At 38.9% G+C, this 16762-nt stretch overlaps 1 protein-coding gene across 5 annotated transcripts in view; it reads left to right on the top strand.

Moving 5' to 3' along the window:
• Positions 1–1601, top strand: part of GRXCR1 (glutaredoxin and cysteine rich domain containing 1) — a 327600-nt gene extending 325999 nt beyond the window's left edge. For all 5 annotated transcript variants that reach the window (XM_059162433.1, XM_059162460.1, XM_059162470.1 and 2 more), the window contains one exon: positions 1230–1601. In XM_059162433.1, the coding sequence (XP_059018416.1) occupies positions 1230–1409 (180 nt within the window). In that variant the 3' untranslated portion in view covers positions 1410–1601. The remainder of the gene's footprint in view (positions 1–1229) is intronic.
• The last annotated feature ends 15161 nt before the right edge of the window (positions 1602–16762 follow it).

Here is a 16762-nt window from a genome sequence, read left to right as displayed (position 1 = left end):
ATAGATCATATTTCCCAATCTTATTTTATTTTATTCTTTATTTCTTTATTTTTTAAAAAGATTTTATTTATTTATTTGACGGAGAGAGAGAGAGAGAGATCACAAGTAGGCAGAGAGGCAGGCAGAGAGAGAGGGGGATGCAGGCCCTCTGCTGAGCAGAGAGCCCCACGGAGGACTCAATCCCAGGACCTGAGCTAAAGGCAGAGGCTTAATCCATCGAGCCACCCAGGCACCCCTTCCCAATCTTATTTTAGCAATTATTCCCTTCACAAAGCCAAGCTCTCAAACACTGCTGCAGACTCCTATTTTGCAAGTCAGAAGCTTGTTCTTAATTCTCTTTTCTCTCTGTATTCATTCTGTAATGACTCCTTCTTAATCTCCCCCCCAGCTGATGGATACCACCAGTGGGCGCCAGCCAAGGATATGTGCTCAAAGAAGCAAATAGAAATGTGTGTGAATAATTTTCAAAATATTATCCTCAACACACTACATAGTTATTTTCATTCTAGTAGAAGGGTGTTTTATCTTTACTTGAGGTAGAGCAGTGGATAGCCATTGTGGGACGTTTCATGGACTTAGATAAATGTCTTAAGATTTCAATGCCTATTTCCTTAAATATAAAAAGAGGGTAAAGATGCCTGAATTACCTGCTTTGTTGTAGAAGGTGTCTGTATGTGTAAAGGATGAGCTTAGGGAAGGCTTATGCAATAAGGCATTTGAAGGTGCTTTTAAGAAACCAAAGCATTATGTGCAGCACAACAATAAATCTTCAGCTGACAGTGGCTCCTCTACTATTCAGCTTTTAGTTTTCTGATTTTCCAGACTCACTATTAGCGATACTCTTCTATAAACAAAACTAGAAAACTGTTCAGAGTTACTGAAGGGAAAGCTACAGTACTTTCCTCTAATGCAAATAACCATTTCCTGAATTGCTTGGTTTAAAGATGCATGTTTTCATAAGATAGACTTCCTGGGTTATGGACCCTTTCACCTAAAATGTACCAGCCTTCACGAACCGAGGTTGTGCTGTTGATGGCCATCAATGGGATAATAAGTAGAACTTTAGCAAGCTTCCCCCCGGGTCTAATGTGCATAAATGGTCGGTGATTTCAAGTCCACAGCCATATCATGTCAATATTATTTTACGATCATCCATAATACAGAACTACAGGAAGGCTGACTGAGTCGTTCATGCTAACACGTCTTCTGTCCTCCCTGTTCCTCTACAGAGAGTACAGCATCCACATGAGTGCCCCTCCTGTGGAGGCTTTGGCTTTCTTCCGTGCTCCGTCTGCCATGGGAGCAAGATGTCAGTGTTTCGAAACTGCTTTACAGACTCTTTCAAAGCTCTGAAGTGTACTGTCTGCAACGAGAATGGTCTTCAGCGCTGTAAGAGCTGTGTTGGTTAGGTGGACCTCCCACCGGGGGAGCACCTTGATTTATTTACCAAAGTCAGTTGTATGGTTTATACTTTTTTTTTTTTTTAAAGGTCATGTTTATGGACTAATCAATAAACTTTGTTTATTGTAATTGCCTTTGTTTTGAATTTTTGCCGTGGCCATTTTCATCGATTTATTAAATAAAGGTCTGTTTCCCAATGATGTGCCATGCCCTGGGTTAGACTTTGGTTTCTGCTTGGAATTAATGGAGTACCCAGGAGTATCCCAGGATATCCAAACTCTGATTTGCTAAATGTGTTTGATTTTTCTGAAGAGAAGACAGAATATATCTAACAGTGCCTATGGCCATGTCACCCTTTTGTCTAAAATGAGTTAATCCAACTCCCGAGATGTATAACGCACTTCTGTGTGTCTCAGCTACAGAGAGGAAGATGGCTCTGGAGAGTGGAAAAGAATATAATCGTATTTATACTTAGTAGAATTTTTTAAAGCTGTAAAGCTGTCTTGGAGCTGATGACATTAATGATAGATCATTAACATTATTGGGTGGATTTCTTGGTGATGATTTAAAAGCTTCCAGAAGACTTATCTGGACTTAGTTTTTTAAATATTTGCTTTGTGCTACTATCACTGAAAGCTTTCCAAAAAGGTGCTATTGTACTTCCAAGCTGGACATAGTTTGAACACATAGGCAACATTAGCAAAGTGGACAAAAAGAAATTTTGTTGTAATTATTGGTCGATGCCTACCTGTACATGTGTCTGTATCCTGATGGATTCCCTTATGAATAACTTTAATAAATCACTTGCTCAATATTTGTGAAAAGGTGATCAAAACATTTTATACTTTGACATTAAAGAAAACTATAATCTTTATCAAATACTTTCTTATTGGTGAGGCATGGTATAGGGTATGGTTTTTATTCTCATGCAGCTTACACTCTAAAAAGGAAGAAAGTATTAAATAAGTACAGGAAAGATGAGTCTTATACCATAACAAATGGTACAGTGTGCTATGGGAATTACAGCATGAGAACCAACCTAGATGTGTTAAAGATGGTAAGAAAAGACTTTGTTGAACAGCTGATGTTTCAGCTCCTGCATGAAGGATAATTGGAAGCAAGTTAGCTACAGAGCAAGGGTGACTGGGCTCCAGGTAAAGAAATAGCATATGTGGAGACCCAGAAGTTAGAAAAGTTGTGTGTTGGAGGAACTGTAAGAAATCCAGTATGGGGAGGGAAAATCAGTAATAGAGGAACAGTTTATAGCAGGCTAAGTCTTCTACTAATAACACATTTATTTTGAACAAAATAATGAAAAATAAACAACTGTCAAAGGCTTTGGAAAGCAGCTACTACCGGAAAGGAACTGAAAGGGATTCAATCACTGGGGGAAGAGAAACAAACAGAATGAACTTACATTTATCCAGCTTCTCCTCTGAGAACACTTCCCAATTTGCTCAGAATATAGCTCATAAAGAAACTGAAAACTTACTGGATTAAAGAAATAAATATTGACATTTGGGGTTGCAGGATGCCTGGAACTGAATGGAAAATTCTAAGAAATGAGAGAACCAAACAGAGGGGAATCACCAAATCTGCTTAAACTCCACTTAAATCCCAGGCTGACTCCTAACCTACTCATGCAGAGTAAAATTCTGGGACCAGTTTCAATGCATGTGGGTTTTCCCCACACCACCAAGCAATTCTCTGTTACTAGCTGGGGGTCCTACAGTTCAACTCAATTCTGACACTGTCTACTGGGAGATGGTATCAGATCCAGAGGGGAAGGGCCAGTCCCACAAGATGGCCCTCCCATCACCACCATTTCAGATGTCTATCAAAAGCTTAGGTTGTCACCTGTGCTTCCAATTAACCAGCTAGACATATGAGGTTCCAAAGACCCCTCAATCTGAGATTGATTAGAGAACTCAGAGAAACATCTTACCTACTATATTACCAGTTTATTATAAAAGGTTATCACTCAGGAACAGCCAGATGGAGGAAACACATATGGTGAAGTGTGGGGAAAGGAACTTCCAAGTGCTCTCTGAACATGTCACTCTCCCAGCATCCCCACATGTTCCACGACTCAGAAGTGGTCCTAAATTTTAAGGGTTTTAGCTCTGTGCCAGAAAAAGACACAAAGATCAAATATATATATTTATTATAAATCATACTATCACTCAGAGGAAAGAAGTAGCTGAGAGACCAGATAGTAGAGCAGAGATTTCAACAGCTGCTTATGTTGCAAAGTCAGAATCTGGAGTTCAAGTGGTAAACAGTGAATATTTCCTTAAAATCCCAGAAGAGCCCCATATTTAGAGTTAAGGCCAAGGATTAAGGGCTATATTATAAAGATAAGGGAAAAAACAAAACACCCTTGCCTTCAGAAGACCAAAAACAAAATTTCCATGGTATCATTGTGTCTTTGGCTGCTTGCTAGAGCAAAACTCAGCACTTGAACTAAAAATAAAAAGGAACTCACTGGGTATGATAATCTATAGCCAACATTATACCTAATGCTAAAAAGATTAAATCATTTCCTTTAAGATCAAGAAGAGTACATAAATGTCTACTTTTAACGGTTCTCTACAATATTATGATGAAGGTCCTCTCCAATGAAACAGACAAGAAAAGAAATAAAAAGTCATAAAGACTGGGAAACAATAAAGCTCATTATTTGTAAACAACATGACTGGATTGTAGAAAATCCAAAAATATCTACAAATTAATGAACTTCAAGGTGAAGTTAATATTGTTGGATTTGAGGTCATTTTATAAAAATTAGAAATAAAATATACAAGAAACAAACAGAATGTAAAATTAAAGTAATACAATTTATAATGCTATCAGCCATATTTAAGGATGTGGAATACATTTTATGAAATATGTATAGGATTTCCCATTTAAAACTACAATGTAAACTTTGCCAAGAAATTATAGGACCGAAATACAAGAGGAAACATCTCACGTTTTGCATCAGAAGATGACATTTTAAAGATACCTATAGTTTCAATGCAATCTCAACTAAATTCCACCAGACTTTTTGCAGAATTTGACCCGTAATTTTAAATCTATATAAAAATGCAAACAATCTAGGGTATTCAAGAAAATGTTTAATAAGTAGAGTGAAATAAACAAATAGACTGAAGAAATAGACACACACAATAAGGTCAATCGATTTTCAAGAAAGATGCCAGTTCAAGACAATGAAGAATGGAAAATCTTCTTGAGAAATAAGGCTGGAACTATTAGATTCCCATATGGAAAAAAATGGCATTGAAAGCTACTACTACTACCATTGCCACCACTCTAGCTATTGGCCTCTAGTAGCTAGAGGCCATGGATGATGTTAAATATCCTATAAAACACAGGATAACCCCACCTCTCAGTAAGGATTCTCCATCCTGAAATGTCAATAGTGTCAAGACAGAGAAACTCTGATCTAAATGTTAATGCTAAGCCAGGAGAGTATCTTTATATTCATGGGGTAGGCAAAGCTGTTTTGAATAAGTCACAAGACACCTGACTATAGAAAATGATAAAATCTCAATAAAAGGAAATGCAGAGGGGAGACAAAACTGGGAGAAAATATTTACAGTACAAATATCTGTCCAAAGACTTCTATTTGGGATACATAAGGAACTCTGAAAAATCATTATTAAAGAAAATCTAGGGGTGCCTGGGTGGCTCAGTAGGTTAAAACCTCTGCCTTCAGCTCAGGTCATGATCCCAGGGTCTTGGGATCGAGCCCTGCATCGGGACTCAGCGGGGAGCCTGCTTCCTCCTCTCTCTCTCTGCCTGCCTCAGCCTACTTGTGATCTCTGTCTGTCGAATAAATAAATAAATAAATCTTAAAAAAAAAAGACAATTTAATAAAGAAGTGGGAATTTCACAAAAGAAGACATTTGAATGGCTGAAAACAAGGGAATAAATTAGTCATTGGGGGAATGCAAATTAAAGCCACAATGCAAAATTACTGTATCACATTTAGAATAGCTAACCTTTTAGGGGCGTTTGGGTGGCTCAGTCAGTTAAGCATCTCCTTTGACTCAGGTCATGATCCTAGGGTCCTGGGATGGAGCCCTCCCTGCTAAGTGGGGAATCTGCTTCTCCCTCGCCCTCTACTCTTCCCCCCTGTTTGTGCTCACTCTCTCTCTCTATCTCAAATAAAGAAAGAAAAAGAAATCTTGAAAAAAAAAACCTATTTAAAAGACTGAAGATCTAAAGTGTTGATGTAGATGTGGAACAACTGGATCTTTTACACATTGCTAATGAGAATGTTAATTGGTACAACCAGTTAGGAAAATTATTAGATGGTTTCTAATAAATGTAATTGCACACTCAATAATTTTACTCCTAGTTATTTATTCAAGAAAAATAAAAAAACCTATGTCCACATTGTGTAAATGTTTCATGGAATCTATATTTGTAATAGGCAAAAAGCAAGATGCCCACTGACAGGAGAACTAATAAGATATGATATGATATGATATGATATGATATGATATGATATATTAAGATATAATAATATGATATATTAGTAAAGGGGCACACTACCCAATAATAAAAAAGGACCAAGCTATTGATTCTAGCAATAACAGGGATGAATCTCAAAAACATTATATGAATAATCTAAGACAGACTTGAAGAACATATACTTTGTGATTCCACTTACATGAAGCTATAGATTAGGACAAAATTGATCTATAAAACAATTGTCTCAATGGAGGGAAGGGGCAAAAAGATGAAATTAAATATGACTGGACCAGAATAAGACAGTGGTACAAATTATCACTAGCTGAGATTAGATTTCTCTTCTGTCAAGAAAGGGGTGGAGAAAGGGGAACCCTCTTCCAGTGTTGGTGGGAAGGCAAGTTGCTGCAACCATTTGGGAAAACAGTATGGAGATTCCTTAAGAAACTGAAAATAGAGCTACCCCATGACACTGCTATTGCACTACTGGGTATTTACCCCAAAGATACAGATGTAGTGAAAAGAAGGGCCATCTGTACCCCACGTTCATAACAGCAATGGCCACAGTTGCCAAACCATGGAAAGAGCCAAGATGCCCTTCAATGGATGAATGGATAAAGAAGATATGGTCCGTATATACAATGGAGTATTATGCCTCCATCAGAAAGGATGAATACCCAACTTTTGTATCAACGTGGACGAGACTGGAGGAGATTATGCTGAGTGAAATAGGTTAAGCAGAGAGAGTCAATTATCATATGGTTTCACTTACTTGTGGAGCATAAGGAATAGCACAGAGGACATTGGGAGATGGAGAGGAGAAGTGAGTTGGGGGAAATTGGAGGGGGAGATAAACCATGAAAGACTGTGGACTCAGAAACAAACTGAGGGTTTTGGAAGGAAGGGGTTTGGGGGTTGGGTGAGCCTGGTGGTAGGTATTATGGAGGGCACATGTTGCATGGAGCCCTGGGTGTGGTGCATAAACAATAAACTTTGGAACACAAAAAAAAATTAAATTAAATTAAATTGAGGGAAAAAAAAAGAAAGAAAGAAAGGGGGAAAAGTTTCTCTAATCAATGAACAAATTCTCCTCTCAGCTCCAATATGGTTCTGAGATTCTATGAAGCAGTAGATTCTATACAGAAATTTCCTGAGTACTCCAGCACTGGCTATGTGTCAGGAAATCCAACCACAGTCCCCACATCCTCCTTGTCTGGGGTATAACCCAGATGGAGAATTAGAATAGTACAGGGGATTCTAATTTTCAGGTCCCATCTTGGACAAAAGCTCTCTTTCAATTGCGTTCAGGAGGAATTTATTTTTGTTTCTTTTTTTCTTTTCTCATGCATTGGCATGGAATTAAAGTGTTATGTTTTCTGCTGATTATTTGTGAGCCTCTAAAGAAGAACATTATGGAAGAGTAATGAAACTAAAAAAAAAAAAAAACAACAAAAAACCAACAACAACCTCAGACATCTCATAGAGTTACAGAAATTAGTGAGAATAATAAGCTCATAAATAGGCTTATATAAACATAATCTTATGTTACCCTTCTGAAAGAACTTGATTTAGAAGTTTCGCGTCTATCCATTTCTGTTTTATAAAATGTAAATAAAGGATCTTATCTATATTTATCCCACAGTGCGTTCCATGCGATTAATTAGAATATATAGGAAAGTATATCTATTTTTTAAAAAGATTTTATTTATTATTTATTTGACAGACAGAGATCACAAGTAGGCAGAGAGGCAGGCAGAGAGAGAGGAGGAAGCAGGATCCCTGCTGAGCAGGAAGTCCGACATGGGGCTCGATCCCAGGACTCTGGGATCATGACCTGAGCTGAAGGCAGAGGCCTTAACCCACTGAGCCACCCAGGCACCCCAGTATATCTATTTTAAAAACACAAAGCACTACAAAGAAGCATAGAACAACCTCATAATTACCACAATTTTATACATCAACAGTATCTTTTTATTAATCAGATAAGGAAATGAATTAACATTTATTGGACACCTTCTGTAGGCTTGGGTTTTTAGAAGGTGTCTGACTTGTACCATACTGTGAAGAAACTGATTCAGAATGTTAATTAATTTTCCTAAAGTCTTGAAATTTATATTAATTTGTGGTATTATCTTAAGTGTTCATATGAGCTGGTTTTATTTCTGGTGTAAAGTAGGAAATCAATGAAGCAAATAACAAACTTGCTCAAAGATAACATGTACACAAGCAACAGAATAGGAATGAAAATTCTGCCCCATGCTCCTATGCTGTTAGAATTTCATACAGTCTCGCCTGTAATTCTCCATGTATTTCAAAAGCCAGGCAAGGCTGGTTGTTGGCAAAGGGCACATAGTGATGCCTTCAGGGCTAGGATGGTCCTTGAAAACATTTTTTTTTTTAAAGATTTTATTTATTTATCAGAGAGAGAGAGGGGGAGAGAGCAAGCACAGGCAGACAGAATGGCAGGCAGAGGCAGAGGGAGAAGCAGGCTCCCTGCCGAGCAAGGAGCCTGATATGGGACTCGATCCCAGGACGCTGGGATCATGACCTGAGCCAAAGGCAGCTGCTTAACCAACTGAGCCACCCAGGCGTCCCCTCAAAACATTTTTAACAAAGATTCAAGGTGGGGGAGAGGTTAAAAAAACTGATACATACCTAATAAATATAAATGCATATTTGTTTTTTAATCTTCTTGTCATCCTAAGGTCTTTTTTTTAAAAAAAGGCTAAATTATCGCATATTGATTAGAATTTTGACTGGTCTTTCATGCACAAGCTTCACACCCAGTAAAGAAGTCAGTCTGGAGTTCTTCAAAGTGGAGTGAAAATTTAAAGACTATTTGGGCAAGTAATCTGAATGTAGTATCTTTTTAGATTTGGGTGATTATTTCTCCTGATCTTTTGTAGTTTCCTCATTCACAATAATTTGACATTTTTTTTTTTAGTGCTTATTTTATAAAGTTATTTCTAAAGACATTAAACTTTTTTTTCATAGAGAAAACATCTCTTTGCTCTCATAGTTAACCAGTCCATGTGACATTGAGTTAAAACAAATTATTTCACTTAATTAAAATTAATGTGATTTAGTTATACAATTATGTATATGATTACTAATGCAATTATAAATCTTACAGATTTGGGAAGAAACAACTGAATCCTGGGAGATCTATTGGTCCGCTGGCAGAAGAGCATTTCTCCTGGTTGCAAGCATCAGCAGGCAGAGGGCATCAGAAGGAATGTATTACGAGGGAATGGGGAGCATCTGCCAGCCTGGAGTATACGTGAAGTGGAGGCTTTAGCGGACTGATATGACCTTAACAGTAACCAGGGGCACTGTTGATAATATGTTCAAAGTTATTTGCCATTACCTTCCATGCCACCTTTCAGGCTTATCAGCAGCTGCCATCCAGCTTAGCTTCCTGCATTTCCAATGCAGGCTGTGTTTGACCTGCGGCATTTGACCAGAGGCGCAATTACCCAGGAAGGCATGTTGCTCCCCACAAGGCTGGAAGACCCCATACCTGCCTCCCTGAGAGACAGTCTTTTTCTGTGTCCGGCTTACTTCCCTTAGCGTAATGCTCCCTGCATGATCTCACTTATGTGTGGAATCTGAAAAAAAAAAAAAAATGGAATACATAGAGGCAGAAGAGCAGAATGGTAGTTAGCAGGGTAGTTAGCAGGCAAAATGGGAGTTAGTCAGAAGATACAAAGTTGCATTATGTTGGACAAATAAGTCTTAGGGATCTCATGCCATCAGGGCTAGGATTGTCCATGAAAACATTTTTAACAAAGATCCAAGGTTGGGGAGATCATGATGACTATAGTTAATACAAACGCACTGAATACTAGAAATTTGTTGAGAGTAGATTTCAGGTGCTTTCTTGGACACACACACGCAAAGGTAACTATGTGAGGAGATGATATGTTAACTAGCCTGACTGTATTAATCCTTTCACTATGTACGTGTATACCAAATCAAAATATACACCTGATATGTACTTTATATTAAACTTTTTTAAAAGACTTTATTTATTTATTCGACAGAGAGAGAGAGAGAGAGATCACAAGTAGGCAGAGAAGCAGGCAGAGAGAGAGGAGGAAGCAGGCTTTCTGCTGAGCAGAGAGCCTGATGTGGGGCTCAATCCCAGGACCCTGAGATCATGACCTGGGCTGAAGGCAGCAGCTTAACCCACTGAGCCACCCAAGTGCCCCTTTGTATTAAATTTTAAAAACATAATTCTTTTTAAAAAAGAAAGACTGTCAGAGAGCATGAAGCTATGCGGACTTGTGCCTTCCTGGAAGCAATCTCAAAGGATGTTTATCGAGAAGCCCTCTCCGTCAGGGAACTGTCAACCTCTTCGGAAATTCCTTGATGAGACAGAGCTTTCCTTTTACTCTGGGGAGGTATCCTTGTCTTAAAGCACAGTTCCTCCAGGAAAAGAAGGATCACTCCTTCTGATGGAAATGTCTCGTTCTGGTCCCATTTTGAACTTTTTGGATTCTTTCATTAAACTTAGCACAGAACACACTGAAAAACTCAGAATGCACGATTTGGTGGCAAGGTGACTTTGAATGGTACTATACCTCTCATAAAAGAATGTAAGATGTCCTGAAAAGCATCGCTTATATGCAGCAAAACTGAAGAATACTCAATATTAATCAATATCTGGAAAATCCATATCGATTCTCTGCACCGCACCTGTCCCAGTTAGCATTCTGCATTCTTCTCACTTTTTCTCTCTCCATTTTCTGTGATCTTAACCCTTTTCTCTCTGCAACCTTGTTTGAGGAATATCAAAATAGATGTTATCTGAGGACTCGAAATCAAGGTGAGAGAAAACAAAAAGTGCAAAATCGGGAAAGTGGTGGCCTGGAAATCTGGAAAGAGGGCTTATTCATTACAATAAAAGAAAAAAAATGTTAAGACTGGTGGAAGTAGCGACTTTTTAAATTTTTTTTTACATATTGCCGATTGGCCCACATACTGCATATACTGTGTATTTCTTCACATTTGTGGAATAAAGCCATTGGGAAGGCCGACATGGTCCTCTGAGGAGCCCCAGGACAACACCTAAGGTGCTGTTTCCTGGAGAAGCAGATGTCACCTTGTTGCTCTGAAGTTTACATGTTTGCTTCGACCTTTAGAGGTCTATTTTGAGTGGTTTGCTGTCTGCTGTAGAGTTTGCCTGGAGACAGAATTGTCAATACATCTTCTGTCATATTTTTTGTGTGCTGGGTAGGAAATATTACAGCAGGCTTTATTCTTAAGAAAGAGAAATGTATCTGTTTTTCAGAACATTCTTCCCTAAGGTAAAATGGTCTGTTCTCTTTGTTATTTTGTTTTGTCTTTTCTTTCTCCAGTAGTTGCCATGACGCCTGTGTCATCGTAAATACATGAATGGCTACCGGCTGCTGCATTTCCTCCCCCAAACTTGTCCTCTTCCTGCTTTCGTCTCCTTCCCGGTTTCCAGAAATGCGAATGAGGAAGTAATTGTGGAAGACTCCCTGAGTTTCTGGAACCCAAAGTAAGCATGTGACTCTCAGTCAAGAGACGTACCAGGCATTGTGAGGGATGCAAAGATGAGCATAATGCAGCTTTGTCTTTACCATGGCACACAAACCCCATCACGGAATTATTGCTTTTCAGATGTCTGGTAAGGGCACTAAATATTATAAGTCGCTCAAACAAGCAGAATATATCACCATGGAAGTCTTCTTGGGGGGTGTTACCACGAAGCAGGGCCTTTGACAATAGCTAGGATATCTATTAGCCAAGATAGAGATTGAAGTCATGGCTCATGGTCTGTCTGTGCAGATGCCTGGCAAGATGCCAACCATCACTCCATGTTCCAGGTGACCCCAGAGATGATGCTGCCAGGCCAGGTGTCACTGTGGTTCCGAGCACAGGCTCTGGATTCTGACAATCTGGTTTTGAATCCCATTTCTGATATTTACGAGCTGTGTGATCTGAAGCCATTTTCTTACACTTTCTGTGCCTCGATTTTTTAATTTGCGAAACGGGGAGTAACATTAATACCTAACTCACAGGGTTACTGGGAGAATTAAAGTATTTATTTCAGTACCTGCCACATAAGATTAGAGATAGTTTAGAAACGGGTCGTGAAAAGCTTTGAAAGCACAAAACGTTGTATTCATCCTGGAGGCAATGAATACTTTTTCAGTCAAACTATTTATTCCTTGAAAGATTGGTTTGGAAAAAATAAAGTGATTATATATTAAAAAAAGTGATGGGGTGGGGAATAATAACTCAGGAATTCAGGATGTGGTATATACTTTTAACCAATGACAGTGAACAGTGCTGGGTTGTTTTATTTTGCTTCTAATAATCATAATACATTAAAAAAGAATACATGAATCTGGGAACCAAGAGGTAGAAGTAGGAATGGATCCTTTTAAATCTTAGTCTTATGGTTTAGCTCAACATATTTTTATCTTTATCCCTATAATGTGACACTATTAATATCTTAGCCTTTGGAGGAGCAGTGCTGGCATCTGGATTCAAACAATGGTCTATTGAACTGAAAGTTGAGACTTCCATGAGGCCATTTTTAGCTTATGATGACACCAAACCTACAGAAAATAAGTTACTTTATGGCTGATTGATTGATCCTGTTTCTCTAGGGAGAATAGTATGAGAGCTTACATCACATATGCAAGAGGAGGATATCTGGAACTCAGGACATTTCTTCTAGTTACTAGTAACTACAAGTAACTCACTGAGAAAGGTTAATGGAGGGTTAAAGTCCTGTAATAAAAGAAGGACAACCAAAAAGTAAGACAAAGAAAGTTTTGGGTCACTCTACTAGGAAAAGAATCTAGTCCATTGGGGTGTTGACAGAGGGCAGACTTAACATAGAATAAGATGAGCAAGAAATTTGGAAACACACACCAAGTATCATGACCCACTGTAGAAACAGGGATCAGCGTAGCTACTGATAGGCCATACGTGTCCCCATTATCTCTATTTGTATCCATATACCTTTGTCTTTGCTTCCCCCTTACATTCCCCTGCTATTGTGCAGAGTGTGGAGTTGGTAATTAATTTTATAACTGAGTGCATATTTAAATTCATATCAAAACCTCATCGATCATTGTCAGTCACTGTCTCTGTCTCTGGGTTAGTTTCATTCCTTTTTTAATGCAGCTATAATTTCATTTTGGGGCCTAGGAGTAACCTAGGCTAGAATCAAAGATGTGGGTCCTTGTTCGTTGGGGGGGTGGGTAGATATTTTCAGCATAGCACATAGCTGATGAGAAAAACTTTTTAACAGTCGGTAACTTTATCGTGTTTTGGAGAACAGGGTCTGGAAAGGAGCGTGTGAACTAAAAAGAACAGGGTGGAGATTTTACTATATCCTGGACAGGAATCTGGATGAGGGAGTGTCCCCTGCTAAGAAATGACAAGCACCCGTCCTTGGACTCTGCAGGATACATCTTCAGCAGCGACTGGTGGCTGTGAAAATCATACCCCCAGTGGAATGATTAGATGCTAGCGCAGGAAACTAGGATCTCCCCAGAATTTTGGAAAATCCAAGGGCTTGCGGAAGTTCTTAAGTGAGAGATATTTATTCCCTGATGATATGGAAGATGCTTATTTGAGCAATTGCTTGCAAAAATCAGTCATGTTGCAGTAGGCTTTTAGGCCAGGAGGTTTTCTTTGCCTGGCTGATTTGCAGGAGTGATTTGCAGTGCATATAATTACTAACTTCTGAATATTAAATTTATACATGACCCTTTTTTAATAAAATATAGATAAAACTAAAGGGAAAAAAACAGCACAAATTCACACTTTGATGTAATTTAATTTAGAACTTTTCACCTGTATTTGTATGAACTTGTGTACATTTGGATCATTCTTTTTTATTTCCAGCTTTATACAAGTATAATTGACATAAAAAATTGTATATATATACATTGTGCAATATTCTGTTTTGATATATGCATGCATTATAAAATGATTACCATAATCAAACTAATTAATTGATTTTAATTACCTCATTTGCCTATCTTTGTACATGTGTGTGTGCTTGTAGGGGTGATAAAAACATTTAAAGATATGGCCTCTTGGCAAATTTCAAGTATACAATGTAGGATTACTAACTAGAGTCACTATGTTGTACATTAGATCTCCAGAATTTATTTATCCTGCATAACTGAAACTCTGTGTCCTTTTCCCAACAGCTCCCCATTTTCCCAAACCTCCAGCTCCTGGAAGCCATCATTCTACTCTCTGTGTCTGAGAGTTCAACATTTTTAGGTCTCAAATGTGAGAGATAGGAAATGTATTTATCTTTCTGTGACTAACTTACTTAACTTTTTATATAATGTCTTCCAGGTCTACCCATATCATTGTGAATGACAGGATTTCCTTCTTTTTAAAGGCATGTACATTTCTTTTATTTTCCTTAAAGATTTTATTTATTTGAGAGAGAGAGAGAGAGAGAGAAGAGCACACAAACAGGGGGAGCAGCAGGCAGAGGGAGAGGGAGAAGCAGACTTGTTAAGCAGGGAACTCACGGTGGGGCTCCATCCCAGGACCCTGAGATCACAACCTGAGCTGAAGGCAGTTGCTTAACCAGCTGAGCCACCCAGACACCTCACATGCACCATTTCTTTAAGCATTCATCCACTGATGGACACATAGGTTGTTTCCATATTTGGTACTATGAATAATGCTGCAGTAAACGGAAGAGCACTGATATCTCTTCTAGATTCTGATTTCATTTCCTCTGAATATATATCCAGAAGTGGTAATGCTGGATCAAGTAGTAATTCTATTTTTATTTTTTTGAGGAAACTCCATACTATTGCCCCAAAAATGACTATATCAATTTACATTTTCACCAACAGTTAACAAGGGTTCACTTTTTTCCACATCCTTGTCAACACTTGTTTGTCTCTTGTGTTTTGAATAATAGCTACTCTAACAAAAATGAAGTGATATATTGTGATTTTGACTTGCAATTTCCTGATACTAGGGGTGTTGAGTACCTTTTCATGCATCTGGTGGCCATTTGCATGTCTTCTTTAGAAAAAAAAAAGTCTATTCCTTTGTCCATTTGAAGATCCTTTGTCCATTTTTAAATCAGGTTGTTTGTTTTCTTGCATTGAATTACTTGAGTTCCTTATATGTTTTGGACATTAACCTCTCAGATGTATGGCTTACAAATATTTTCTCCCATTCCATAGGTTGTCTTTTTTGCTCTGTTGATTGTTTCTTTTGCTGTGCAGAAGCTTTTGGGTTTGACCATGTCCCACTTGTCTATTTTTGCTTTTGTTTCCTGGATTTTGGGGTTATATCCAAAAAAATCATTACCCAGACCAACGTCAAGAAGCTTTTTCCCTAACAGTTTTGTATTTGACTTACCTTTAAGTCTTTTATTCATTTTGAGTTAATTTTTTGTATGTAGAGTGAGAGAAAGCTCCAATTTCTGTCCTCTACATGTGGTTATCTAATTTTCCCAACAGCATTTGTTGAAGAGATGATCTTCTCCCCATTGAGTGCTCTTGACAACTTTGTTGAAGATTAATTGACCATATATATGTGGATTTATTTCAGGCTCTCTATTTTGCTCCACTGGTCTATTAAGTCTGGTCATATGCCAGTTTCATGCTGTTTTGGTTGCTTTAGCTTTGCAGTGTATTTTGAAACCAAGTACTATGATATTTTGATACTTTCAGTTTTATTCTTCCTTCTTCTTTTTTTTTTTAAGATTATTTATTTATTTATTTGACAGAGATCACAAGTAGGCAGAGAGAGAGAGAGGGAAGCAGGCTCCCTGCTGAGCAGAGAGTCCGATGTGGGGGCTCAATCCCAGGACACTGGGATCATGACCTGAGCCAAAGGCAGAGGCTTCAACCTACTGAGCCACCCAGGTGCCCTTATTCTTCCTTCTTAAAGACTAATTTGGCTACTTGGTTACTTTTGTGGTTCCAAGTGAATTTTAGGATTGTTGTTTTCTATTTCTGTAAAAACACACATTGAAATTTTGGTAAAATTGCATTTCTTGGGTCAATGGGTAGGTAAACTTGATGCCTGGGTACACAGAGTCCAGCGTGGAGATTTGCTTCATAGCGATAATCCTGGAGACCAAGTCCATGGAATGAAGCCTAAAGCCTGGGTCCATGAAGTCAACCTGATGCCAGGGTATCTGTGGTGCCTGGGTCCCTGGGGATGAAACTTGTCTTGAGTCTGGGGCTGGCCTGTCACCTAAGACCATGGAAGCAGGCCTGGTACCTGGGTCCCTGAGGATGAGACTTGTCCTGAGTCTAGGGCTGGCCTGGCATCTAGGTCCGTGAGGCAGGCTTGATGCCTGGGTCTTTAGGAGACTGGCTTACTGCCAGGGCAGGTTTGTTGCTTGATTCCTTGGTCATAGAACTGCTTCCTGAGGCTGTGAGGACTGACCTGGAGCTGGGTGTGCTAGATTCTGGGTCCAGAGAAGAGGACCTGGACTCTTGGTTTGCTGGAGCCTTGGGCCATAGAGGTCATTCTGGTGCTGGAGTAGACTGAGAGCCTCGCATGGTACAGCTCTTCGTACTGGAGCTGGCCTGGCTCTGAAGGAGGGTCTGGAGGTTGAGGTCCAGGGAGCAGTCTGCTGTTCATGTCACGCTTCTTCTCTCAACCCGCAGGGAGGGTATCTCTCTCTGTGCTTCACTACCTGGGCTTGGGGGAAAGGCAATGCAGGAAAGGTGAAACTGTCCTTACTACACTCTTGCATGAGTCTTTTCTTATTTCTGTGCTCCATCCAGGTGCCATAATCTCTCACCTGGGATCCTTAGCTCTTGTGAAGGTATTTTTTGCATGTATAACTTGTTCCAATTGATATTTCTATGAGGGGACAAATGATGGAAATTCCTGTTCTGCC

This window comes from Mustela lutreola, chromosome 1, assembly GCF_030435805.1.
Source record: "Mustela lutreola isolate mMusLut2 chromosome 1, mMusLut2.pri, whole genome shotgun sequence".
NCBI lineage: Eukaryota > Metazoa > Chordata > Mammalia > Carnivora > Mustelidae > Mustela > Mustela lutreola.
Note: the sequence above shows the minus strand (reverse complement) of the source record. Positions and strands in the feature narration are given on the sequence as shown.